This window comes from Puntigrus tetrazona, chromosome 8, assembly GCF_018831695.1.
Source record: "Puntigrus tetrazona isolate hp1 chromosome 8, ASM1883169v1, whole genome shotgun sequence".
In the NCBI taxonomy this organism is placed as follows: domain Eukaryota; kingdom Metazoa; phylum Chordata; class Actinopteri; order Cypriniformes; family Cyprinidae; genus Puntigrus; species Puntigrus tetrazona.
In genome coordinates, this window is record NC_056706.1 from 10,005,444 (window position 1) to 10,031,677 (window position 26,234).

A 26,234-nucleotide genomic window follows, 5' to 3' on the forward strand; every position below is an offset into this window, starting at 1 on the left:
TTTTGAAATAAATGGATTCGATTCCAAATAAGAAGCACTGAGTACTCAACATGTACACATAGAGAGAGAAAAAGGGCAGACATGATAAAGTATACTCCGGCCGCCCGCCTCCATCCGCATTATGTCATTTTTGTCATCTGGAGGGCTCACGGACAGCCGTGCACCCCATCCACGTGCAGGCAATTTTTTGAGAACTCGCACACTGTCAGCGGACAAAAGCGCACGCGCGTGAGAAATGCTGAAAAAGCGCGACTCAAATAGGTGTCACTGAGCATGTGTCGAGCTCATCCATTCGCACTAATCCGCGATTCAGTATACTTCAGTATACAAAAAGCTGTGCGGACACGGCTGTACGCGAGACAGAACGGAAGACGGAAAGTGAAGTAGTTTAGAGGTCATCTGTATGGATCGGTCAGTCGGTTGGCATTTTGTGGAGCACAATGCCTGGAAGCATCTCATTCATTGACCACATTTTTATATAAACTGTTTCTTTGTGTTCAAATTGTGTTTGTACCCACAAGAACCCTGAACTCAAAAATACAACGGGAGCCAAGAATAGCCCATCATCCCGGCCTCGGCTAGCCACTGCGGTCAATGTTGTCCCACCGCCCGCCCAGGGAGTGGCCCACTAGAGCTTCCTGAAGCTGAGAATAACCCTCAGTCCTGCACAGGAGCCAACAGCCTGCCATTCAACAACACCACCCACATCCGAACCACTGCTACTTCACAAAACAGCACCACTACCCTTCCACTCAATCTACACTTCAGTGTCTTTCAGTTTTCATTATTCCTTTGATGGCAAAGCTGAATTTTCAACAGCCATTACTCACAAGATCCTTCAGAAATCGTTCTAACGTGCTATTTTGTTTTGTTTTAATTATTTCACATTACCTTCAATGTTGAAAACAGTTGTGCTGTTTCATATTTTTGTGGAAAGCGTGATGTTTTTCCAGATCACTCCCATCTCGCTAAATCCTCGTTCTAACTGAAGTGTGTCTGTTTCAGAATCCATCGGAAGGAATTCTGCGTGGCAGAGATCCTGTATCAAAGCATTTATGACTTGGGCCTTGCATGTAAGCAGGTAATTATGAAACGCCATTTCAGGACGGCTAGAGTCCCTGCGCACCTCTCAACAGCAAGGCAGCTGTCCAACACATATCTGACCTGAAGCACGATGTTCACCGCACAAACACTTAGAAACATTGTTTGAGTTTCCATAAAGTGATTATATAGCTGAAGAGGGCCTTAAACATTTCGAATTTTGAGTCCCTTTACTATACATTACTCTGGGTTCTTTACCTTTTTTGAGATATGCCCAGTGGAGAAAGCACATGTTCTTATATGCTGCATTACCTTGATTTATTTGAGGAAAAACATAAAGTGACAATAAAAACATTCATATTGCAGCAAAACAATCTAAGAATATATATATTACAGTTTCCAAAATATTAATCAAATATTAATATGTGATAATAAAAAGACACTGAAGATTGGGGTAACGACTCCTGAAAAATTCAGCTTTGCCATCACAGATATGCAGTAAATTACACTTGAAAATATCATAAAATAGAAAACAGTTATTCAGAATTATAATAATATTTACTGTAGGTATTTAGGCATTTTTTCTCTTTTATATCCTCTTGCATTTTAGTTTACTATTTTTATTTCACTGTTTCTATTTCATTCCTAGTGTGTATGTAGATTTTATTTCTCCCTACTGTACTTTATAAACACCATTTTAAAAGGTGCTATAAAAACAATACTTTACTTGTCTGTTACTGTAAACTCATTTTGGTTTTGAACTGTGCCATTAAACTGCTTTTGGCTTTCATCCCCACCTTTCCTTTCCTTTATGGTTAGCCGATTTTTATTTCGTTCTTGACAACATGACTCAATGACTTCTCGTGCCTGTTCAGTGTCAAAACATACCGCAAAAGCGATTAGATTATTTTTTTAGAGAGGGTGGAGGGCTTGAAATATAAAACAACTTGCAACACATTTGTGGGTTTTTTTATATAGTGAAATGCACTGAATTAATTATAGTAGAAAAACCTCTAGAATCGTTTCCACCTTTTCACCCAATTAACTACAGTCCTGTCTCAGTGCAAGCTGATTTTAACATTTTCCAGCTCGTGACTTCAACAGCTAATTGAGAAGCGTGTTTACTGACAACTCTCTGGACACCGGCTGAGAAAGTGCTAAGTGGAGAACAGGAAAGCAGAATTATCTGGGGCTTTAAAGAGGTCGGTGTGTGCCACTGAAGGAAGGAGCAACAGTCTCTCCAATGTCCTGGACAATCCAGTTCACTTGGACTTCTGGGTTTGAGCCAGGCCTCAAAATACTCCCCCAGATACCAGAGGATCTTGCCAAAGCTGCTCCCAGTACCTCAAAGCATGTCACACACACACATTTCTGAGGTTTGGGAGGGGGTGGGGGGCTACTCAATTCAGGCACCAGGCTTGTGTTACTTGAGTTAACAAGAGAAATAGCAGTCTCACATGTGCCTTTGCAGCCTTCACTTAACCATTAACAGAAACAATGATATTATCCATCCTCTCAAGGGCACTTAGGGGAAATTCACTGAAAATAAATGTGCGCCTCATGATAGCTTTGTTTATTTGCACATGCTGTCTGCATTGTTTTAACCCCTGAAAATCAAGTATTGATGTGATCGCCACCGCAAAAATTAGTGCTCATCACAATTCATGCTTAGAAATACAGACAATAAAATGTTCCTTCTCAGGATGTTTAAACAATTTCTGCTGCCATGATCATTAAAAAATGTACACAACCATCCCTTTTTTATGAGTGGCAATAGCTATACTAAAAAAGTCGGCATGAAGTGCTATTCTCAACAATATATTGTGATATATTTTTGATTGAAACGTAATTAAGGAAAAATACAAAATGGGTGGAACTTTTCATTATCAATCCCTGAAGGAAAGTAATTCTATAATGAGTAATTCAGACTCAATGAGTCATGCTGTGACTGAAACAACAGCTAAATAGCTTTTGACCTATGATTAATGTCATCTGAAATGATGTCAACAAACGAGCAAAAATTATTCAGAGCAAAAGTACGTTTTTATTTCTGAGGATTTACAGTTGGTGTTAAAATATGTTTCCCTAACACTAAACTAAATCATTATTGAAGGAATTGCTTTAATCTGTAATGTTGGCCTAGAAATAAATTATTTTCGCTCTACTTAAAGCTGGGAGGAATAATATTTTAGCACCCAACTGCGCTGAAATGAGCTTTAGTTCAGCATTACAGGATCATATTTTAACACCAACTGTAAATCCTCAGCAACAGACACTCTGTTTCGCTGAATCTATCCCATCGAGGGCTTGCATTTTAACACCTAAAACGTCATTTCACAAGACACAAGTCTGAAATAGAACAGTCTGTGGAAACTTTTTTAACGCCCAGGTCCTCAGTGAGATAAATGGTATTTCAGAAGTATTTATTTTGCACGTATTGTTACAAATTGTTAAAGCTTCAAGCTGAAGTGCACACACTTAGTACCTCCTTCAGATAAGGAGTCATTGAAGACCCCCTCGATGACCTGGCAGCTGCTCCCGTCTCCTCCACAAATGCGGCAGCGATCTTCCCGAACATCCGAGCCTAGGATCCGGTCACAGCCCACATGCTGCAGATACATACACACATTTAGAGGGGTCAGAGGTTAATATTTACCATCAAAAAGGAATGTACATTTTGCAGATATATGCATTGTCTATGTAAATTTAAATTATAACCTTTCTAATAATTATAATCACTTATATGTAATATTACATAAAGGTTTTTTTACATTTAGGTTTTAATGATCTCATATAAAGCTCACTTTATTATTTTAAAGGTCTTTTTACAGTGCATTTTTATTAATCTAAAATCACTGTTAATATTTTGTCTTGACTTTAATGTATGTATGTTATCTGTATGTTATGTTGTATGTTACTGTATGTTATCATTCAAATCTTTCTTGCAAAACGTTAAATAGAGAACTAAATATGCCCTTCTTGTTTAATATAATAATAATAATAATAATTAATGCTTAATATGAAAACGATCAACTTCACATCACTTAGAGTCAAATAATGTATTAGGAAAAGTGTACAATATTCAACACAGCATACACAAACCCAAGTGCTCTGCAATATTATTTCCTGCTTAAACTGAAAATGACAGAACAACCTTTAGACAGCTGTGTGAAGGAGCAGATATATGTGTAAAGTGATTTTATTGTGCTTTCCTAAGCTTGAAAGCTTTGGTCTCGATTCAGATTGTGTGAATTATTATCCATAATACTGTAAAAGGTTCATAATTATTACATAGTCCATTTTTATTATGTGTCTTGTTGTTGTATTTGTGCACAAGTAGCTTCTTTACCAAGAAAATGGCAATGAAGCTCTTTTTAATTCTCCTAAGATTCTTTTTTCTGTCTTTCAAAGGAGCAAAGGAATCTGATGCTTGTAACATATTTAACTAATCACATTTATTAATGTGTTACTTTTGACAGTTCTAATAGAAACATCAAGGGTTTGACGTATAATCCCAGAGCAATCCCAGATTTTGAGAGATCACAATCCATTTTCCCTGACATTGCGCAAAGCAACTGCAAGTTTCTCCAAAGGGGCTAAATCTGCACAAAATCCAGGACATTAATGTAGAAACAAAAACTGTCAGCTGTCAGTATGTAAAAGGTATAAAACAAAATGAACTCAGTAACCGACAGACCTGAGACTTTCCAAATCCTGGCCTGTGCAACGTTCACAAAAATCCCACTAAAGCTCCAAAGACTCTTGTTGACCTGGCCTAGATTCCATAACCTGCAAATGTGTGACCTATTTCCTCACAACAACAATGGTAAGTCAGTGGCCGCTTGGAGCAGGTCGGGCATGTCCTCTGCTGGACCAAACAGATCCGAGCTTTTGGACGCATGGTTATACAGGCTGTTTTTAATGCCTTGTGCTTCAAAGCTCTTGCTTTCATAATCAAACCCTTATTGTTTGGAAGCTAAGCCACTATGAGGTTGCAAACACTACTTTGATTTCTCCCCCTGCTGTTCTTCGGTTTTTATATGCACCATAAATAAGAAAGCAGAGAAATGAGTGAGAGAAGGAGATGGAGGAAGCGAGCAGGGAAGGAAAGAAATGGAGAAAGGGTGAGAGCTGATGGCGGGGAGGGAGGGAGAAGTCGCTGTGATCATGTTCAGCTGCGTGAACTGAGGACAGATGGGTCTGGGGGGGGTCATCGAGTTCTTGCAGCATTCAGAGCAGAGCAGAACGGGGTTGGACTGAGCTGAACTGTTGATAAAAACAACCACTGGTCTAGACAACAGTGCAAAGATAAACCGGCCCAACTCGCTCCAAAAGTGTACGCGCACACTGTGCAGTACAACCAAACAAACCAGAAAAGTAGAAAAGTACGCTACAGTTTGCTAATGAGCAACATATTTTAAGCCATTTTCACACTTGATTGTTTGCACCAAAGCAGAGTTTGGTTCCAGCTCTCCCCAGCTGGTCCCTCTTCACACTGTACTTTAAAGTACCACCATGAGCACTAACGGCAGCTGTTTGCCACAGTAATTAGCTAATGATTTGGATGAGTATATGTGACCTTTTTGTTTTTTATCTGACCCAGTTTGTCCCACCCTTCATCAGCACTCACAGTGGACATGGATGATGTTAGAATTTATTTGTTTCCTGAGCAGTAGAAGACAAACGGAAAATTCAGTCACGTTATAGTTCCACCCACAGCAGTTCTCCATAGCTCTGCTGCACTTAATATAACAGTAAACAATATGGTTTATAAACAATACAGACAAAAAATAAAACAGTAATCTGAAATGTCAATTTCTCTGTGAAAATTAAACAGGCAGGTTTTCTTTTCTAAACAATTCTAAACAAATGTTGTCTATTCATTTTGACTTTTTCTTATTAAACATATTGCTTTTTGATTGTATGAGACATTTTTAATCAAGCAGGAATAAAATAAATAGAAAGACTGAATATGAAGTAAAGAATATGTGATACATGAATTACAGTTTACATCATCCAATTTGTGGAACTCTGTATGAATGAAAATCATCCTAAAATTTCTAAGTAAAACCAAGAATTAAGTGCTTTTACACAACACAGTTAGCACCAAACATTTACTTAAATACAGAAAACTGAATAAGCAGAGTAAATTTGAAAACATTATATGATAAAGAAAGAGAGACAAATGGAAAATTCAGCGATGCTATAGTTCCACCTATTCATTATAGGTGGAACATGAATTATAATCAAGCTGTTAATGAAATTAAATATACATAACATATGTGCTGTGATTTTGGCTATATTTGAACGTAAAGTTAGATGCAACAGAATATCTATTTTAACTGAAAGCTTAGCTCTTCTCAGCCACTTGCTGAACAGAGCAGATACAGAGAGAGCGTGCACTGGGAAAACAAGACCTTATGCTCGTGTGGCAATACCAGTCAGTCACAGAGACTCACATTTGTTCAAGAAGTCACTAGATTTGTCACTAGTATAGGCTTTTTTTGGAAAAATTTTGAATGAATGATTCAAAGGCAAATACATTTGCACACAGAAATCGATCGTTTATCTTATATGATGCAAAACATAACTGACTGATAACTGATGTTTATAAAATCATATTTCTAACTAACTTTTCCAAGAGCTGGACAGCAACAATTCAGAAAAAAACATTAATTAACAAAGTAGAAAACATTTAAAGAAATAATTTTTGCAATGTTTAAGGTTTGCAAGACACAAAAAAACAAAAATAAAAGAGCAATGTATGTGAAATTTTTTGAAGCAATTCTAAATTACTTCTAAAAGAGTGAATGTTCAGCCAAATGACACAACAGCAGCCAATCCTTATTGTTGAGTAATAAAAAAATCACTTTCACGCCAACCAAAAGATACTGTACTCTGATGTCTAAAAAGCTTTAGCATTAAAGCATCTTTATAGTTATTGTAAAATGTGGCAAGGAGCAATACAGTCTTACAGTTCAGAGCTGTAATTAAATCCAGGATGCTTCATATTGCTATAAAATGTGTTAAGAGACTGGTGGATCTATGGGGCAAGAGGGAATTTTCTCTTCTGTTCAGTCTATTGCTCTGGCAGAAGTTCAAAGCCACGAACACAACAATTGGAAAAGCACACTGTACGAAACCATGTGAAACCTTAAAGAAAAAGCATGTGTAACTGTCTCACCTTACACTCGCCATTAACACAAACGTCCAGAGAGTCGTCCCTGCAAGGTGTGCCGTCCACCACAGCTGGCGCTCGCTCAGTGTAGAAGTTATAGCCCTCCGCCAGGCAGTTCAGAGAACATGACTTCACTCCACCTGTAGCCAAAACGTGCAAAACATCACACCTCAACATTTGGTCAGAAACATGGAACATACTTAAAAAAGAAAAGCTTTGGCAGATACTCAGTAAGATGAGTTTCAAAATAAATATGCAACGATACAAAGAAAGCTAGTTATGCTAAACATCAGCCTAAACCGACTGACATATCCTCACGGGATATCATAAAAGCTACAAAGTGTACATGTGGTATAGGGGGAAAAAAATTAACATGACACACGCCTATGCTTGTACAGAACTGACTCCTCATGCGTTATGCATTGTTAAGTTTACAACATTATACAACGGCAAAACAAACTTGAAAACAATCTGTTGGCAAATTCGCTCCACACTTTAATGCGCCTCCAACAATGGAGACACGTGAACGGTGTATTTCATGCAGCCAAACAGAGCTTTATAACTATACTAACTCCGTGGGACGGCCGCCAGCACTCTGTAGAGCTCCATGGCTGCATGTGGTATTTTAATGAGCTTGTGGGGTTTATGTAAGTTAGTTTATTCTTCCACTGCTGTTACATCCTTGAGGAGGGGGGTCCGGCGCACATTTTAGATGGTTTGCTTATAGATAAAGCAGCTGAAACGCAAGTACACACACTTGCTTCATTCCCCTGTCTTCTTTGTAACGGCCCTACAAATTTGAGGAACAAAGAATAAAGCACGATGGAGGGAAAAACAGCCTCTCCCAGCACATTCCCTGAGAGACAAAGAAGAAATCATGCAATTCACATGATGGGTGAGGAAAGGAGAGTAAGAGGAGACTGATAGCATAGACGCCTGTCTTAAATCAAAAGTATCAATCAGAAGTTTGGGGTCTTCTCTTAAGAATCAATGAAGCCCATTAGGCTGCACTTATTCAATCAAAAATACAGTAAATAAGAAATATATATATTTTAAATGTAGTGTATTACTGTGTTGCAAAGCTTTTACTCCAGTTTTGCTCATATTATCCTCTATGAATCATTCTAAAATGCTGATTTGGTGCTTAAGAAACAGATCTGAATACTATCAATGTTGAAAATAGTTGTGTTGCTTAATATTTTTGTGGAAACCAAGACACATTTTCAAAACATAATAAAAAAATATTTAATTGAAATAACGTTTTTGCATTTATTTGCAAAACCTTAATGGTCACATTTCTTTAAAAAGTTTCTTTAAAAAAAAAGAAAGAAAAAGTCTTACTGAGCTCAAACCTTACGTCCATATACAACTAGTATTCTAATCTTCCAAACATTTCTTAGCTAGCTTGTCTAGATTAAATTTATTTTGTTTATCTGTATTAGTTCTATATTATCTATATTAGTTGTTTTATTATTTTTAATATTAATATTTTAAATGGCGGTGCTTAAATTACCATTCTAAAAGTTAACAATTTGCATGATAACAAAACCTCTATGAATTCTATAAACTACAGAGTTATTTCTATGAACACTGTATATTCTTACATCTTATCATGCTCTGTCCATTTGTTTATAAAAGCAAGGACACATTTTATATAAATTCCAGGTCCGATCATTAAAACAACCCAGGGACTAGTCAATTTGAAACATATAGTTTTGAACTTGTATTTAAAAAAGTACAAGACTAAAGAAGATATTCAATGTGGTAAAGAGAGTTAAAAAAAGGAAACATAACATGTACTTTAATGCAGTGTTTTAAAGTGCAGAACTCACACAATATATACTTCATTAACCATGTGACAGAGAACAAGGAGTTAAACGACTCCTAATCCCACTCAGACTGGTACCAGACTTTGTCCCTACTCTAGGCCTCCTTTATATTACGCTTGACAGACTGGTGGGTCTGAACCCATTCCCCTTGCCTGTACCTGGCAGTGGTGGTGTTAAAACTCTGCATAATCTCACTTTGGCTGCCTAAGACCCTCTTGCCTTATCAGTAGGATCACATCTACCACAGTCTTGACGTTAAATAATAACTCTTCCACTAAACGTGTTTTATAAACCTAAAGGGGGCAGTTTTTGGAGCTGCTGGCCAGTTTTCTGTTAGTGTTGGACTAATCTGATAAGGTCCTGGGTGCCTGTGAAAACATATACTGAAGCAGGCTTACGATGGAAACTGCACATCCCATGAGACTTTGTTCTGGAAGGGCATAGGTATATTTTTGAGGTGGTTAAAAGAAGGCTTTACTGGAGTGTATGGGTTTCAGGAGGTTCTGACGAGAGAGAACATACAACCAGAACATGACCAATTGAATAATGTATAACGCAACCGGAATGTCAGCAAAAGTGATGAATCTTTTCCAAAAGTGACATTACTCTGTATTTTATGTATTTTAATTGTGTATTGTGTACATCACTGTTTGCTTCATACAGCGTCACTGTTAATTATTGAACTTGTTTTAGTGGACAACTTCACAATTTAAATCACTAAACTTAAATTATGCTTACTGAACTTGTTTAATAAAGTCCTCTCAACTTTATTCCTAGTTAAGTTATTTTGAACTAATAATGGTTTTCACATAAGCATTAAGCAGCACTGCTAACAAGAAATGTTTATTGAGCACCAAATTAGGAAGCCCATCCCATTCATGAAAGTAGTTATCAATAGCATGATTTTCAGCTTGCATTTGGCATGCTATTCATAACATACAGAACAGAGAGAAAGGAATTATTCATGCTAGAGATAGACAACAAATCAAGTCAAATACTTATTAAATGTAATTAAAGCAATGGCATGAGACAAAAGAACATTATATTACTATGTGAAATGCTTACCGCATTCTGTTATTAAAATATTGCAGCTAATATACATAATATAAACAATATGAAAGTCCCACACACACAGACAAAACAAAGAAAGCAATGCTAGAAGTGAAAAGAAAACCACAAGAAAGATGACAGTGTGAACACAAAGAGATTACAGGTCTAAGGTCTATATGCTACCTTACCCTACAGCAGGGTAAAACAGCAGTCTGGCACTTATTTTAACAGCTGCAAGGGATTTCCATTGTAAAATCAGCTGACTTGATGAAAGCAACGGTTGTAGCCTGCAGTGGGCTTCTCTCTGTAAGCCATTATGTTATTGGAGGGGCAGATTAAAGGCAGTTATGTCCTTGACGTCCAGCTTCACACTCATCAAAAGCAGGACTTTAAACCGGGGATTCTGGGAAGTTGGCAGTCTGCAGCCCAGCATATGGATGCCAGACTGTTATCTGCAGTTTCTTTTTCTCTCATTATCTCTCGCTCACATCTGTCCTGGACCAGAACCATTGCAGAGATTGGTTCTTTGGAGCATGGTGGTCTAGTCTTAATATCTAAACCACCTTCCAAATCCCTAAACAGTCTTAAACAACAACAACTGAGCTCTTAAACATCCCCATAATCAGGAAAGATGTAGGTAACAAGGAGATCACGTGATTGTGCTTGGTTCTCAGCACAAACATTTGCATTGGCTCAAGGGATGCACCAATATGATATAATAAGTACTTATATTTTGAATCTAGCATTAGATCTGAATCTACATTTTGTGAGAATGATTACCCCCATAATTGTCCACATGTGTTTGTAACAAATTACATAAAAAACTCAGAACAGTTCAGAGTAATCGAAGTGACACAACCAGTACACTGTGTCTCAGAACAGGTGGCATAAAGGGCTTTGTACTTACCACCCCTGTATGGCTTCCAGGTGTAGAATTTCCCCCGGAAGGGAACACTGTCAAAGTCCGAGCACTGAATCTCCCGAAAATCCTGAGAACCGGCCGGGCACTCCTAATCCACACAAAAATGAGGGAGTCTGACATTATAGTGGAGCACGGCAACATTTAGAGGTTTAATATTTTGCAAAATGCACCCTAGTTTTCAGTCACGTCATCTAATTTGGAGCAGAATCCATCCACAAACAAACCAAAGTTCTAAGGGGTATGAGTACATTTGTAAGCATTTGAAGAAATGTCAGACATGCAGACAAACACAAATGGAGTCAGTGATGTGTGGTTATCAAACTCACATCAATGTTGCAGGACCTGAAGCGCTTCCTCTCTCCCAGACAATATTTTCCTCCAACTGTTGGCCTGCATCCACACAAGGACAGGCATCAGACACATCTGAGTGTAATTTAAATGTAACTCTCAATTACACAATCATTTTGCTCAAGTTCGCTTCAGCCAGACATCTTCTGTCTTTCTGTCGATCTGTTAGTTTTTCCGATTTTCCCTGGCATGTCATCAAACTAGGTTCACTGAGTACAACAGGCTGAGCGTCAGAACATTATGAATCATCCAATCACTCGTATACACTATAAAAATGTTACAAATTTTGGGGGTTGGTAAGATTTTTTTTTCTTGGAAGAAGCCTCTTATGGTCACCAAAGTAAAATGTTAAAATTTAAAATAAATGCAGCCATTGCTCCAGTCTTCAGTGACACAATACTTCAGAAATCATTCTGATATGTTGATTTGGTGCTCAAGAAACAATAATGAAAACAGTTATTTCTGAACAGTATTTTATATTATCTGCATTATCTGTAAAAATAAAATACTTGCGACTTCCCTGCACAAAATACTGTATTTAACAATGCAACATGCTTTGACTTAACCTTCTATTTTCATTGTGATTACATAGTGATTATAACTGAACCAAAAAGTAATGTCAATTACCCCAATTTTCCACAATTATCTAATTTCTTTTTTATTCTCATTTTAACAACACGCATGAACATACACACATGCATAAACTACCAAAAAAAAACTTCTCAGTATTTTACAATTAATGATATGGGTAAAGACATTCATCTTTCTATAGACTTACTAACATTTTTAAGAAGTGGATCATAATTTACTTGCACAACATCTATTTTTGGTATTTTTTTTTTTACTTTTAGACCCAAGTATGTAAAACGATCAACTATATTGAAGGTTGCTACATGATTACTAGTTTGCTTCCTGTTCATCTCATTTGAATATAGAGTAGAACTTTTAGAATTATTAATTTGTATCCAGAAATGATTTGTATCCAGAAATTTTTCTAAATGTACCAATGAGATCTAATAAAGAAGGTATTGACGTATGTTTTAGGAAAAGAATGACATCATCAGCGAATAACACAATTTTATCCCATTTTTTTGTCCAATTTTAGTGCCTGTTATTTCCAAGTGTTGTTTTACTGCTATTGCAAAAGGTTTGATGGAGATGGCAAAAAAAGAGGAGAAAGGGGATAACCTTGTCTACACCCTCTTGATATGCTAAACGTTTTTGAAACAATATTATTTGTCAACACTGCTGTAGAACTCTTATAAAGTAATCTAACCCACCTACAGTACCTTTCACCAAAACCAAATCTGATCAGTAAATTAAACAAATAGCAGTGTCCATACTACTGTGTTTAACCCCCACCCCTTACACTTCGTATATGGCACTGATTGGTCCACACTCCCGTGAGGAACAATCACATACTTACGTCTCTATTAATCACAACAACCTTATTTGTGCCATCACATATGATATTACACTATAAACACACATTTTCAAATTTCCAGATAACAATAATAACTGAACATACTTTGTTATTTTACAAATTCGTCTCGATTCACTATCGAGTCTTGAAATAAAAAGGATAACGTTTATGATGTATGATCCGAGTTCTCCCTAACCTGCATTCAGAACTTTAATAGTCTGATTGGATTGAGCCCACCTTTATTCTGTGACTAACTCTTCCATGAAGCTTTCACCCGCTGCCGGTGTGACAAACATCCTTGAATTCTCCTGATAAGTAAGTAAAAGATGAGTGTGGTACAAGATCCTGTGTTTACCGATTCATCAGCCGAAACATCTGGATGAAATCGAAGAGTATGTTGCTTGTATGAAATTGCCCCCTTGGACCCGGCCACTCTAAGCACCTGCTCTTTTGTTTGAAGTTCATTATCACCATTCTTGGTAGTGTACTGCCATCCTGTCTTGTGTTCTGAGCATCCTTATTTTGTTTTAGGCCCAGTCTATAAGCACACTCTATAGCTAACAATGTGTTCGAGTCCATTTCCAATATTATTGGAACCCAGGCTTCTAAAACGCACATATCGTTTCCTTATTCTTTTTCCAGTGATCCCACCAGCCTCAGATTGTTCCGTCTGTTTCTCTTTTCCATGTTGCCAACCTTTTTAACTTGTGATTCAAGGAAATTTGCAAAAGCTCAGAGCTTAACTATTTCATCTTCAGCTCCAGAAGTAAGTTCCTCTGCCTCCTTCACGCACTCCTTTACCTCTTTGATCGCTGACATAACATTGTCAATTTTACTCGTAACTCGTTTGTCCATTTCTTTAATGGCTTGTAACACAATCTGCATTACTGGGGATCAACTCGTTTACTTCAGTAGACTCGCAGTCGTCATCTTCCTCCATTTCTTTCAGTTCATCTGCATAGTCAGAATCCTGCAACATCTCTTGAGCCTCGTTATTTATTTTTTCTTGAGTTCTGTTCTTCTTTTTCTGTGCCATTTCGGTTGTTAGACTTTTGTGCATTGAATAACAAAGCTTATCAACTTGCTTGGTAATCAACACTCTTCAAAATATCTTCTTTTGTGTTCAACATAATAAAGAAACTCATGCAGGTTTTGGAACGAGTGGAGGGTGAATAAATGACAGAATTTTTATTTTAGAATATGATGAGGTAATGTGACAATGTGGATGTTTTTTCCCCTTGCTATTTATGTAGCATAGTTTAGTAGTCAGTAGTTAGCAAGCTATATTCCATTCTGAACACTGCCACTCACACAATGTAGCACAAATACTATTGTCGTTGACTAATCTGTCCAATCAAGCAGTGTTAATCAAACACATGACCCTGACTCACCTGGGGCTGTCACAATGGCGAATAGAGGATGAGACTCCTCCCCCACATGTGCGACTACACTCCTCCCATGGCGACCAGTGGCCCCACCCACCATCTACCCCCTCTGGACGTGTTCCATACGGCACACACACTCTTTTGTAGCACCACTGATGAAAAACAGCATTAATCAATATAAAATATGTGATATCTGGCAACCAAAAATCTGCCAGTATATGGTGAGCTTAGTTATAATATATACTGTATATTAGTGTTGTCAAACAATTAACCACAGTTGACCACATACAAAATTAAGGTTTTTCATTTTCATATATGTGTGTATTGTGCATATTATGTATACCCACACATACAGCATATATTTTTTACACATGCATGTATTTATATTCATATAATTTATATAATATATATACATTTATTTAATATATAAATGTTACTTTTTTGTATTTATATGCATGTGTATTTATATATAAAATTGACAAATTGACACACAGCCTTGACATATCTGTGTTCTGCTCTTCCTGGCCTGTTCCCAGAATTCCTTGTCCTTACCCCTTTTTCGATGGTGCTGGTCTGACAGATGGTGCCCTCGGCTGCCGGGATGCTACTGGTGATGCAGCGATTCCCTTTACTCATGCACCAAAGCTCACTGCAGACTTCCTGAACACACACATACACAGGAGCCACTAAACAAAACTCCAGATAATGTGGGGAAAAACAGACATTAAGAGACACTCAGGAGACTGAAGAATTGTGCGGAAAGAGTAGAAGTTGGACATCCCTGCACCAAACAATGTCCACCGACATGGCTATGTGGTTGCTAAGGTGTTCTGAGTGTTTTTAACATGTTTTAGCAGTTATACTATGGTATACTATGGTACATTCTTGTTTCTGCCACATCTCATGATGTATCAGATGTCCTCAGATCAAATGTAAAGAACACACTGCACTGCAGACCTACCTAATAACTTCCTGTTTTGTTAGACTACACTGTAACAGTATATAGAACTGAACTAGTGTGTGTTATCCTTCACCAGATGTTCAGTTTCCTGCACTGGTATCCCATAAAGCAGTTAAAATCTAAAGCTTGACTCAACAAGAGCAGATATAGCACACTTTACAGACTGAGCTCTGAGCTCCACTGTGGGTCTGTGGAGGTATAAAGGTCAGCTTTGGCTGGCAGAAAATAGACCCGCAAACCAAAGAGAAGCAAACTTTTGACCAACTTGTGGTTTTGGACAAAAGTGGCAGAATGCCAGCGGTCTGAAGTCTGGTGGGGGAGCAAAAAGATGGAATGTTACAGCCAGCGAAAGGTAGAACTACCATCTGGTGCAGATTTACAAAGAGAGCGAGAGAGAAAAGGAGAGAGAGTGCTAAATGATTTACTTTGGGGATATAAAGGCAACCTGGATAGGACCATAACCCACAATTCATCTGTACAAAGGCTCTACTTGAGCATAGATGTCTTACTATGTTATGGTGTGATGGTTATATACCGAGGAGATATTTTTTAAATAGTCAATATCCACAAAATAAATAATTTTACAGACATAAATATTCCAAAAATATTATTTGAAAAAGAAAAAGTTCTAGCAAATAATAATATCCATGTTCTAATATCTATGTTTTAGCACAATGCTGTTCTCATAGAGTGATGTACACTATCGTTCAAAAGTTTGAGCTTTTTAATATTCTTGAAAATTTTCACTGGTCCCAAATTTTAGATTGGTACATCAGACAAAACATAGTATTCCTATGGTACAATAGTCAAAAATCATGCTCATCTGCATTTTAAAAACATGATGGAATTTTCTTTCTTGGGTGAAGAACTGTTGTCGATTACACTAAGTGATGCAAGTACCCCGTATTTACACTGACGAGACTTCACTCCATACTGAAAGCGGCACTGCTCGTCTGCATCATATGCTTGGCCAGGGGCTGTGGTGGGGTAAACAAATTCCTGCTTTGGGGGAACATTGTTGAGGCAGGAACCCATGCCAGAGCTGAAAATAAAAATCAGAAAGAAAACAGAATGGGTATGAGAAGTAAGGGAAGCATAAAAGGTAGTTCATGCTGCCCTGATACTAACAAGCACTTTTTTTGGATCAGTGTGTTAACTTTTGTTTATGTTTGTTGTGGCAGTAAATTGGCTTTAATGGCTAGAAATATATATTTTCATAAGGAATTTACAAAAAGAGTTACTAACTGTTTTCATACAGAATATAGTTGACATTTTTATTTATTCCTTTGATGGTAAAGCTAAAATTTCAGCAGCCATTACTTTAGTCACACGATCCTTCAGAAATCATGCTAATATGCTGATATGCTGATTTGATATGCTAATATATCGATTTAGAAACAGTTACATATTAACAGTTCAGTATTAAGATTAACAACAAAAGCATATATTTGCATTTGTTTGTTTTGTAACAACCAAAAAGTATTTACTGTAGTGTATATAAAATGAAAACAAATCAAATTTGATTAGGAAGTACAACAAATATTCTCTAAAATATTTAAAAAACTGATTTGAACTAACTGTCAGAAGAATTTCAAGCCAAATATTAATTTGCCTGATTTTAAAATAAGATATTAGTCAAATATAAATATCATTACTAAGCACCTCATGTAACAAATGCCTAATAAATGCAAACTCAGATGATATTGTTGCATGACTTTAAAAAGACATTCACATCAATCATTTTTATAACCCAATCCTTTCAAAATTTATGATACTAAAATTCAATAATGACACGGTCAATATTTCACACTAAATCTAGTATGTCTCGGTGAAAATACAGATCTCAGACTGAGGCAGCAGACGCACTCGAGGAAATTGGTGATGTAATCGCGGCTGCAGGCAGACCAGACGAACGGGTTAGTCTTCATGGTGATGTGGGCAGCCATGAGTTTAGCGGTCTCCTGACTGCGCACCCCACATGCATTGCCAACACCATCATGATTCATCCCAAACCTAAAAGAGAGAGATGAATGATTTTATGGAATTATAAAAATGGAATCCCATGGATACAGAATGTGAACAAACACGCCCAAACCTATCAGCACCTCACACAGACTTATGTAATCCTACACACAGTTAAACATATGCCCCCTTGTCTAGACAGCCCCTGAGCGCAACGTCATATGGCCTTCAGTTCAAAGCTACCTGGATGAACCATTAGGACCAGACCAATAATGACTTCACCACCTATGAAAACAGCTCCGAGGCCCATGAGTGTAGCCAAAGCAACAGTACACTGAGTGACCCAGTACAAATAGAGCTCAGATCCGCACAATGGTAGAAAAAAAAACTCTTTTCGACTACTAAAGTAGCAGAAATGACAAAAGAATTGCTTTTCATGGAAGTATTCCGAAGCTTGATATCAGCCAGGAGTGCCCATAAATTCACATGCATGATTAAGCTGCAGAAAGTGAATGGAATGCTGGGCCACCAAGTAAAACAATACTTCAACATCTTGGAGTGCAAAAAAAAACACAAATGAAAAGCCCAGCGCAAAGTGACTGGAGCCATCATAGTTTGTCGTCACTTGCTCCACTAACAAGATATAAATATCCCAAGACTGAAAGAAAATATTACTGCAGTTGTTGATAATGGGCATTATTTATATGTAAAAGGCTCCAGTGGATTTAGAGTTCATTCTTGAATTTAAGCCAAGTTTGTTTTGGTAGGTCGCTCAGAGTAGAGGTCAAATGCCAAGGGTCAGAGATGAGAGGGTATGTCTTGATGACGCAAGTAAGGAAAACTGGAATTTTAGAGAGCTGATGTAATGCTGACTTATAGTAGGGCTTCAAAAGCTGACTGACATACTGACACAATTTTGTCACAGTTAGGTTTAGGTGCAGTAGGGATTCTCAAACGTTTTTTGTCAGCTGAACCCTTTTGAACTTTTCTGAATTTTTAAGCTAATATTTTAATGATTAAACAAAACATTTGCATGTTCACGGACACTAATTACTGTAATGCTTCGTCTTTTTTTATTAAGCATTTCATTTTATTTCACATTTCTGTATTTACTTTTGTTTGACATTTTTATCACTTAATTTATTATTAGTAGTGCTGTCAAACAATTATCCGAGAATAATCGCATTCAAAATAAATAAATATTTCTCAATGCCCCCGCAGTTCCCTCTTGATTTAAAGCAACATCAATCAACAAAATTCTGACAGAAAAACACACCCAAACAATGGAACATAAGAAGGAAGAAAGGAAGTAGAAGAATTGAAAGAGACTCACGTGTGCCCTATCTCATGTGCTATGGTAAAAGCAGTTGCCAGACCAATGTCTTCATTGATGCTGCAGCTTCTCTCTGGCTCACACATACCGCCAACAGGTGCCAGACCTGATACAGACACACGTGTGTGCACACGGACACAGTGACACGGACAAACCACATACACATATATGCTACAATTCTATCCACCTTATTTTTATTGTAAGAGTGGGCTAGGTCTTTTAATTCAGCTATTGGTGTCAGCAGCTTTCAGTAATTTTTAGATTATGTTAACTGAATTTGCAAATTGGTAATTGTTATCATATTATTTAGATTTATCATATGCACACTTTGTTGTAGAAATTGTTTTACAATTTACTGTACTCTGTTTATTCTAATAGTTGTTTAGCTGTACCAGCTTATCAATTGGATGTCCCACATATTCGCAAGAAATAGCTTACTTCCGCATGGAAAAATAGCGTGGATATGCAGATACACATATATGCAAATGCTACTACAGTATTGCTGATTAGTTAATTAATTTGTTAATTAGTCTCTACAAACTAATCAATACTATCAAAGTAAAAACTATATAGTACCAATAAATCTTCGATTAGCTTTGTTATGAACAGAGAAAAAATGAGAATTCAGACAATGAATAAACAAATATATAATGCACGCAGACAGATAACAATTAATGATAAATGGATGGGATGATGAGATGATTGTATGGACTGGTAAAATGGATGTATTGGACGATTCATTAGATTAGAAGAATAGATAGATTGGATGATTAGATGAAAGAATTAATGGATTGGTAGGAAGGATGGAATGGAAGAATAAATGGACTCATAGAATGGATGGATTGGATTACTGGATAGATTGGAAGAATGTTTGGATTGGTAAAATGGATGGACTGGTTGAATGGATAGATAAATGTCTTACCAAGTGTTCCACAGGGTTTGTTCTTGTAGATGCAGATGTCATACCTGAAAACACACCAAAGAAAGATTCATGTTTTTTTTATGTTTGGTTGAATGAACGGCTTGGGTTTTTCTACACACACACGTTTGTTTCTGTGAATTGTGAGAACTTTCCAGACTTTTATACTGACTATTAACTGATTTTTTCCCTAACCCCTAACACTGTGTCGTAACTACACATGCAATGACTGCAATATGCAATAAAAGGAATCTCATGTTAAATCTATGTTAATCACAGTTTTTGTCCTAACTAGCCGTGGCGGTGACACAAAAATGAAAAAATTTAGAAACGGTTTCTATATCTGCAACGCTGTGGCTTGAATAACAGCATACAAAGTTACAAACTATATGACAGTAGATAATCTAGGGTGATTATGTGCTTTATTCAAAATTAAACATTTATTTAACACATCTATTATTAGTTTTATTGCAATACTGAAAGCAACAACAGTTTACCTCAGATCTTGAAAATAAATTAAAGCAAAGATGACTGTTAAATCTTGTCGCATTGCATTTAGTTACATAGTACATAAACCTCTAAGGGGTAGGTGTAAGTCGATCCCCACAATGTCAAAATTTTCATTTTTTTATCCTTGCATATTTCCTTGCATCACAATGTAGCATAAACAAGTACACACACACACAGACACAGATACTAGAGCTGAGACAGTTCACAGACTGGACACTTTCCTGATAAGAGAGCGAAGACAATGAAAGGAAATGCTTGATGCATCCAGCAGACATACCCTCTGATATAACCTCCAATATAACAACTCAACACTTCCCACACTTTCTCTTTCTCTCTGCCTCTCTCTTTCGCTCTCACTCTTTATTTCCTTCTCATACTTCACATGTCATCTCTCGCACTCAACCCTGAGGCGCAGGAACTCAAACTAACTCCTCATTGTGTAGATTAAACCTATAGCATGATTTCCCATAAATCGTTTGTTCTTCCAAACACACACTTCAAGTACTTTAAAGCCATTTTAAAATTATGACCTGTTGCCTTGTAGAACCAATGGAGTGCTATGAAATTTTAGACAGATGTTAATGTGTGTGTGTGTGTGTGTGTGTGTGTGTGTGTTGAAAAAGATTTTAAAAGCATATACTCAAATTTTATCTGCTTGCTGACCTGGTGATGAGGACAGCTGTATCATGGTGAGCAATTCCATTGTCAGGGATGGCATTTCCATGTCCGTTCCTGTGCAGAATGGACTTTTGCCACTTGCAGAAACTGTCTAAAGACTTCCCTGCATGATGGTTTACCTCTAGTGAGGGCTGGCAGGAAAGGAAAGGAAAAAGTTGGATCAGATAAACTTGGACCTGACAGTACATCCAGATTTATTGCATATACATCGTACTCTCTGTGTATAATCTGATGAGTTAAACGTATGTGCTTGCTCATATGTATCTGTAGTACAGGAAGACCTTAAAATTGTTTCCCAAATAGACTGATATTGGACTGCTTTTCATATAACAGTTGACAATATGCTGTTATTTTTTTGGTAAGTATTTCAAATCTGTGCAAAACAAATCTGCATAAATAGTGATTGTATAGCTTATGTATATTGTCTTTACGTTGAGATCAAATTAGCAAAAATGTCTAGGAAAGGAAAGACGACCCATTGTCAGTAGTGTAGCAATACATAAAGCAAGCAGCTTTATGACAGTAAATGCAACAAATTTAGTATTAAATGTTCAAAAAACTGTGTTTCCTTCCACTCTGCCTGGTACCCAGCACCCAAGACAGCCACAGCATCATTACACTTGTAACCCAGGAATGCACACATTGGCATAGTCTATAAATGTATCATCCCACAATCCAGGGCTCAGAGTCCTAACTTCCTCTACCACAGGGGGTGGCGGGGTGTTCTCATCTGGAAACGAACCATGTTTGGTTCCACGAAACCTCAGCGCGCCACACTGTGGTTATCTCAACACGGCTAATACTGCTCCTAATGACCGGTCTCCCATCATTTGTCAAATGACATTATGCGGAACAAATTACAGGGGGATTTATTTTTAGCTGTCTAAGATTTGGGATCATTAATGCTTCATTAAATACACCACAAAGCCCCACTCCTATCCTTTCCCTGCCCTTTGTCGTCTGTAGGAGCCTGTTTGAGGTCCCGACTCTGTCTGCATGTTCCAGAGATCCCGTGGAGCGAGCCAACTCGCTCATGTGGTGTCGTCACGCCCCGCTCAGGACAGAGGTGGAAGCCTGATGCACGACAGAGGCAGATAGATTGCATTAAGAAGCAGGCGGCAAGAACAGTAGCAGTACAGTTTGGCCTCCCCTTAGATTTTGCTGGGTTTTTTAAGCCCCTGTACATTCATGACTGCGGCAAAATGAGAGGTCACAATCAACAATAAGAGCAGTCATGGCAGGCTCTCTGGACACACCCAGCAGAGTCGGGTAGCAAACAGTCCAGACTTGTGTGGACCGTCTCAACTGCCTCAGACTAGGACGCTTTTGCCTGTAAATACACAAACAAGGAATTCTTTGACAGTTGAAATAAGCCAGACTAAGGCTTATATGTGTATGTGTTGGATGGTAACAATAATTAGTTTTGTCTAGTTAATAATCTGTGTATGAATAATTGCAATAAATAATGTCATATTTTTTTGCTTTCTAGTAATCATAATTCACATAATATTTTTGAATTGTAGCGAACTTTAATAAAATATAGTAATAATCAAAAAAAATTAATATATGAATTAACACATTATATATGAATAAAATATAAATAATGAAATACATATGGAATAATAATGTACACTGCTGTTTGAACGTTTGTAGTCTGTAAGGTTTTTAAATGTTTTATTATGTTCTTATACTCACCAAGGTTGTATATATTTCATAAAAAATGCAGTAAAACAGACATATTGTGAAATTACATGTTGTGCTGCTTAATATTTTAGTGGAAACTGGGATACATTTTAGACAGCTGTAATAAAAACGTCCAAAGTCTTTACTGTCATTTTTGTTCAATTTTTACTGACCCTTAATTATTTCCCAATAGTGCATATTTATATCCTAAATTGCTTAAATATATATATATATATATATATATATATATATATATATATATATATATATATATATATATATATATATTTTTTTCTATTTTAAAAGCGGAGCCAAAGTGCTTGCATTCACATTGCTTGTTAAACCACTTTTTATACTTTTCACAAATGTAATGCACACCAGAGGCATTTATATTTTATATAAAACATACCACTGGACTGTTAACAGAAACATGTTGGTATTTCTATGCTCACTTAAAATGTTCCTATTTGAATGCTAATGCATGAATTTAAATCACACAAATATTGTAATCAGGCAAATGTAATAAATGTATCAGTCCTTTAGGCAAACGTGCTTCAAATAGAGTACCTGGTCTTCCATCAGTAGAATAAGCCTTGTCACAACGATGTTCACTGCGTTCCCCAGGCTAGAATCCTGGAACAGTTTGGCAACCTGACCTCCAGGGAAACAAGAAAAAACCAGTCTTAAAAAACGAGCCAATTGTCTGTTTTTAGACCTTTCTAATCCTGCTGTTTACTGTAAAGACGGACATTTTACAGTCTACTATAAAACCAGTGCTAACTGCTGCGCTGGGGCCGCAAGGTGAGGTAATCCCTTCATTAAACACATTCCACAGGTGTGAAACTATTTGTAACAATGCCACAAATCGCCCATGGGGATTATAAATTGGAGAAAGAAATATGGATCCTCAGGGTGACAGAAGACAGTTACTTAGACAACTGGTTTTCATTTAACCATTGTTCTTTGAGCCAATACAAATGACCTGGATAGGTCAAACATCTCTGAAGATTCACTTAGTCTGTGGGACATCATTGAAGGATGTTCATTTTAAGTCTTTGTAAGGATCTCAAGTAACCGGCAAAGAGTTTAGCAGAATGTCCGAACAGCTTTCTTCCATAAAATGAAAGCAAATGGAAACCAGCGGCAGTCAAACACCAAATAAGCACCAAAAATCATTCTCAAAGTACCTGAACCCATATAATAGCTATGGGTTCAGGCACTTTCAGATCAAAATCTAAAATTCAGAAAAGAGCAGCTGGGACATTCTACTATAAAATACATAAATAAAAAAGATAATGGTTTTCAAAAGACATGAAAAGTAACAATAACTATTCTTTTAAGTCTGCAAACAGGAACAAGGAGAGTTGAAGCTTACAATATTCATGACGGCCAGAATGTACTGCTCGATATCGCGACGGCCGTGATAGCTGACCATCATCTTGTCGGCCACCACCAGGGTTTCGACGTAGCGCTCTCGGCTGACAGAACGCTTCAGTGGTAATTGCCCCCGTCCCATCTGGTTGGGTGAGGGCTTTATTGTTCTCTGCCACCATCCATAGCTTTTACCAGGCTTTTCATCTAAAAAATATATATGTTTAAATGAAAACAAAAAGAGGCAGTGGTGTGTATATATTTCTTCCTATTGCACAGATCTGTCGCTACTTCCATTAATACTTGACTTTTATTGATAGGATTAAAACGGGATACCATACATACTGAAAGTTGGCGAAGCCTGTCACCTGATGTTAAAATGTCTTTTTCTTCATTGAGTTTTTAGGTCTTACCGATGACTCCACAGGACTGGTCCATGTTTTGGTATCTTAGAGATGACCGTTTATACACCACATGGGGGCGCCCTTCTCTGCCATCCTCATTAGTGAAGTTTTTAGCAGAAACCAGGGGTTCGATAAGGTACTCCTCACCTCCAGCTACAATGACCCCTTGCTGAAAAAAATAAAAATGCTTAACCACAGATTCGCATTTAAGATTAGCATGAAGTGTCTGAAATACATGATAAGCTTTTGCTTGCATGGGAATGAACTAAGCATTTGGCCTGCCTGGGCAATCAGATTTACACGCGAGATACATTAAAGTCCCTGACAAGATCAGATCATCCCATCATTAGTCTCCCCTCTAAAATAATGAGCTTGCGCTGGGCTAATAACCCTGGATGAAATGGGAACTCATGGCAGATGGCCAAAGGATCTTAGCATGTTTCATTGTTTCCTCTCTTCATCTCTTTCAGTCACACTTTTCAAGTCCACATAATCCTGTAATGTGCTTAGTGATGCTCTTGTGGACACACAGAGCATTCCCTGATGAATTTAGTCATGCTACTCTGATCACCAATAATTAACTTGGACGTTTCTTACCGCCTTCATGAGCAAGCTTAATCCTCCATTGTATTTACTTGTGTTGGTGCACACACAATTAAAAATGGATGAATTATCGACCAGGCCAGTCATTTATTAGCACCTGTGATGCCAGGTAGATGAATTACCCAGTACTGCATCCGGGATGTCCAATGGCATTTATCAGAGAGACTAAATACTGTACTCAAAGGGTCTGGATAAACAAGCATTGGTTTGACTCTGTGATCTGTTTACGCAGGTGTATTACCAGCTCCGGCAAGTAATGAGAAGGCCAAAGCATGCCGCTTGAAACTAAATCCATCATTAGGATCCAAAACACCTGTTTTTAGAGTTTAGCTTTACACCAGCTGGGAGAGACAGACTTTAGCAACAGCTGCCCATTTCAGATCTACAGGGGCGCCACGACAACTCACTCAAGTGTAGAAAGTAAGAGATTACGTTGTATAATACATCATGACTTTAGCATACGGTATTACGGATATCATCTGAGCCTCATGTGATGGAAATGTCTAGCAAAGCACTGAAGCCATTTAAAGGAATATTTTGGGTTTTTTTACAAAGAAAATACAATAATTTTCACTTGTCCCTCCTTTTCTTTAACACAAGCAAAAAGGCTTGCAAATAAATAAAATCAAATACATTTTAAAGTTTAAATATTTAACAAGTCTAGTAACAAGACAAAAACAATATGGTTAAAAAACATCATTACTACCTTTTTGGTCTTGAACTTGTCGGTTGCTTTGCTATCTACGCATTGGTCAGAGAGCTCTTGGATTTCATCAAAAAATCATAAAGGTAAGTAACTGGTGAACTTTCCCTTTAAGGCTATAGGTGCATCCCATTTTGCAGACTTGTGCATTTGATGTACAAGATGTACCTAATATGTTAGGTACACAGTAATTAGTACATCACTGTGCTTTGAGACACAGCACTGTTTGCTTCAAAATTCTAATGGAGCTTACCAGGCCATTACAGTTGCTAAGAGCCACAGAACTAGAATGGGGCTGGTGCTGTAGGTGACCCACATAGTGGCAGCTGGGCAAGTATGGGTGACTCCAAGCCAAGCGGCCCCTCTTCCAGTACTCCACACGGAACTGTCGCGAGAGCAGTCCTCCCTGCAGCGTGAGGTTGAGCAAAAGGTCAGCGCTCGACGTGGAGAGCTGATAGTACAGCTGCGGCTCTGGAACGCTCTGCGTTTCCGTGCTACGTCGATGTCGGCCATTCCTGTGAGAGGTCTCCTCTTCCGATAGCGTTTCCCCATGCGGCCCCACACGCACTGGGATGGCGATCTCATACTGGCCCAAGCTGGAAAGAAACTCAGCTGTGGAAACACAAAAAAATGTCCTTTAGATTGATGGATGGAAGTCGGGTTGTTTTAATACAGCTCACACAACAAGCAAAAACTGAGCATTAAATGCACAGAAATTCTATATTAAAATTCTTATTAAAAAAAGAAAAAGGTTTTATACACTGCAAATCAAAAGTGTGGAGTATGATTTTTTATTGTTTTGAAGAAGTCTCTTACTTACCGAGACTGCATTTTTTGCTCAAAAATACAATATATTTAAGTAACTGTATAAGTAATTAAGCAGCCATTAGTTCAGCTTTCAGTGTAAAGCAGCCATTAGTTTGTCTTTAAG

General features: G+C 37.5%; 1 protein-coding gene across 2 annotated transcripts in view; it reads right to left on the reverse strand.

Moving 5' to 3' along the window:
* Positions 1–26,234, reverse strand: part of adamts10 (ADAM metallopeptidase with thrombospondin type 1 motif, 10) — a 46,223-nt gene that overhangs the window by 9,897 nt on the left and 10,092 nt on the right. The window contains exons 3-17 of one of the 2 annotated variants that reach the window (XM_043247916.1): positions 25,557–25,915; positions 24,007–24,166; positions 23,598–23,800; positions 22,790–22,873; positions 20,525–20,670; positions 19,355–19,398; positions 18,433–18,538; positions 17,004–17,150; positions 16,038–16,179; positions 14,729–14,836; positions 14,183–14,328; positions 11,347–11,410; positions 11,006–11,108; positions 7,226–7,359; positions 3,527–3,650 (exon numbers count right to left, since the gene is read on the reverse strand). In XM_043247916.1, coding sequence (XP_043103851.1) covers positions 3,527–3,650; positions 7,226–7,359; positions 11,006–11,108; positions 11,347–11,410; positions 14,183–14,328; positions 14,729–14,836; positions 16,038–16,179; positions 17,004–17,150; positions 18,433–18,538; positions 19,355–19,398; positions 20,525–20,670; positions 22,790–22,873; positions 23,598–23,800; positions 24,007–24,166; positions 25,557–25,915 — 2,070 coding nt within the window. Of the gene's footprint in view, positions 1–3,526; positions 3,651–7,225; positions 7,360–11,005; positions 11,109–11,346; positions 11,411–14,182; positions 14,329–14,728; positions 14,837–16,037; positions 16,180–17,003; positions 17,151–18,432; positions 18,539–19,354; positions 19,399–20,524; positions 20,671–22,789; positions 22,879–23,597; positions 23,801–24,006; positions 24,167–25,556; positions 25,916–26,234 lie in introns of those variants that run through there. The other variant, XM_043247917.1, reaches the window with a different exon arrangement.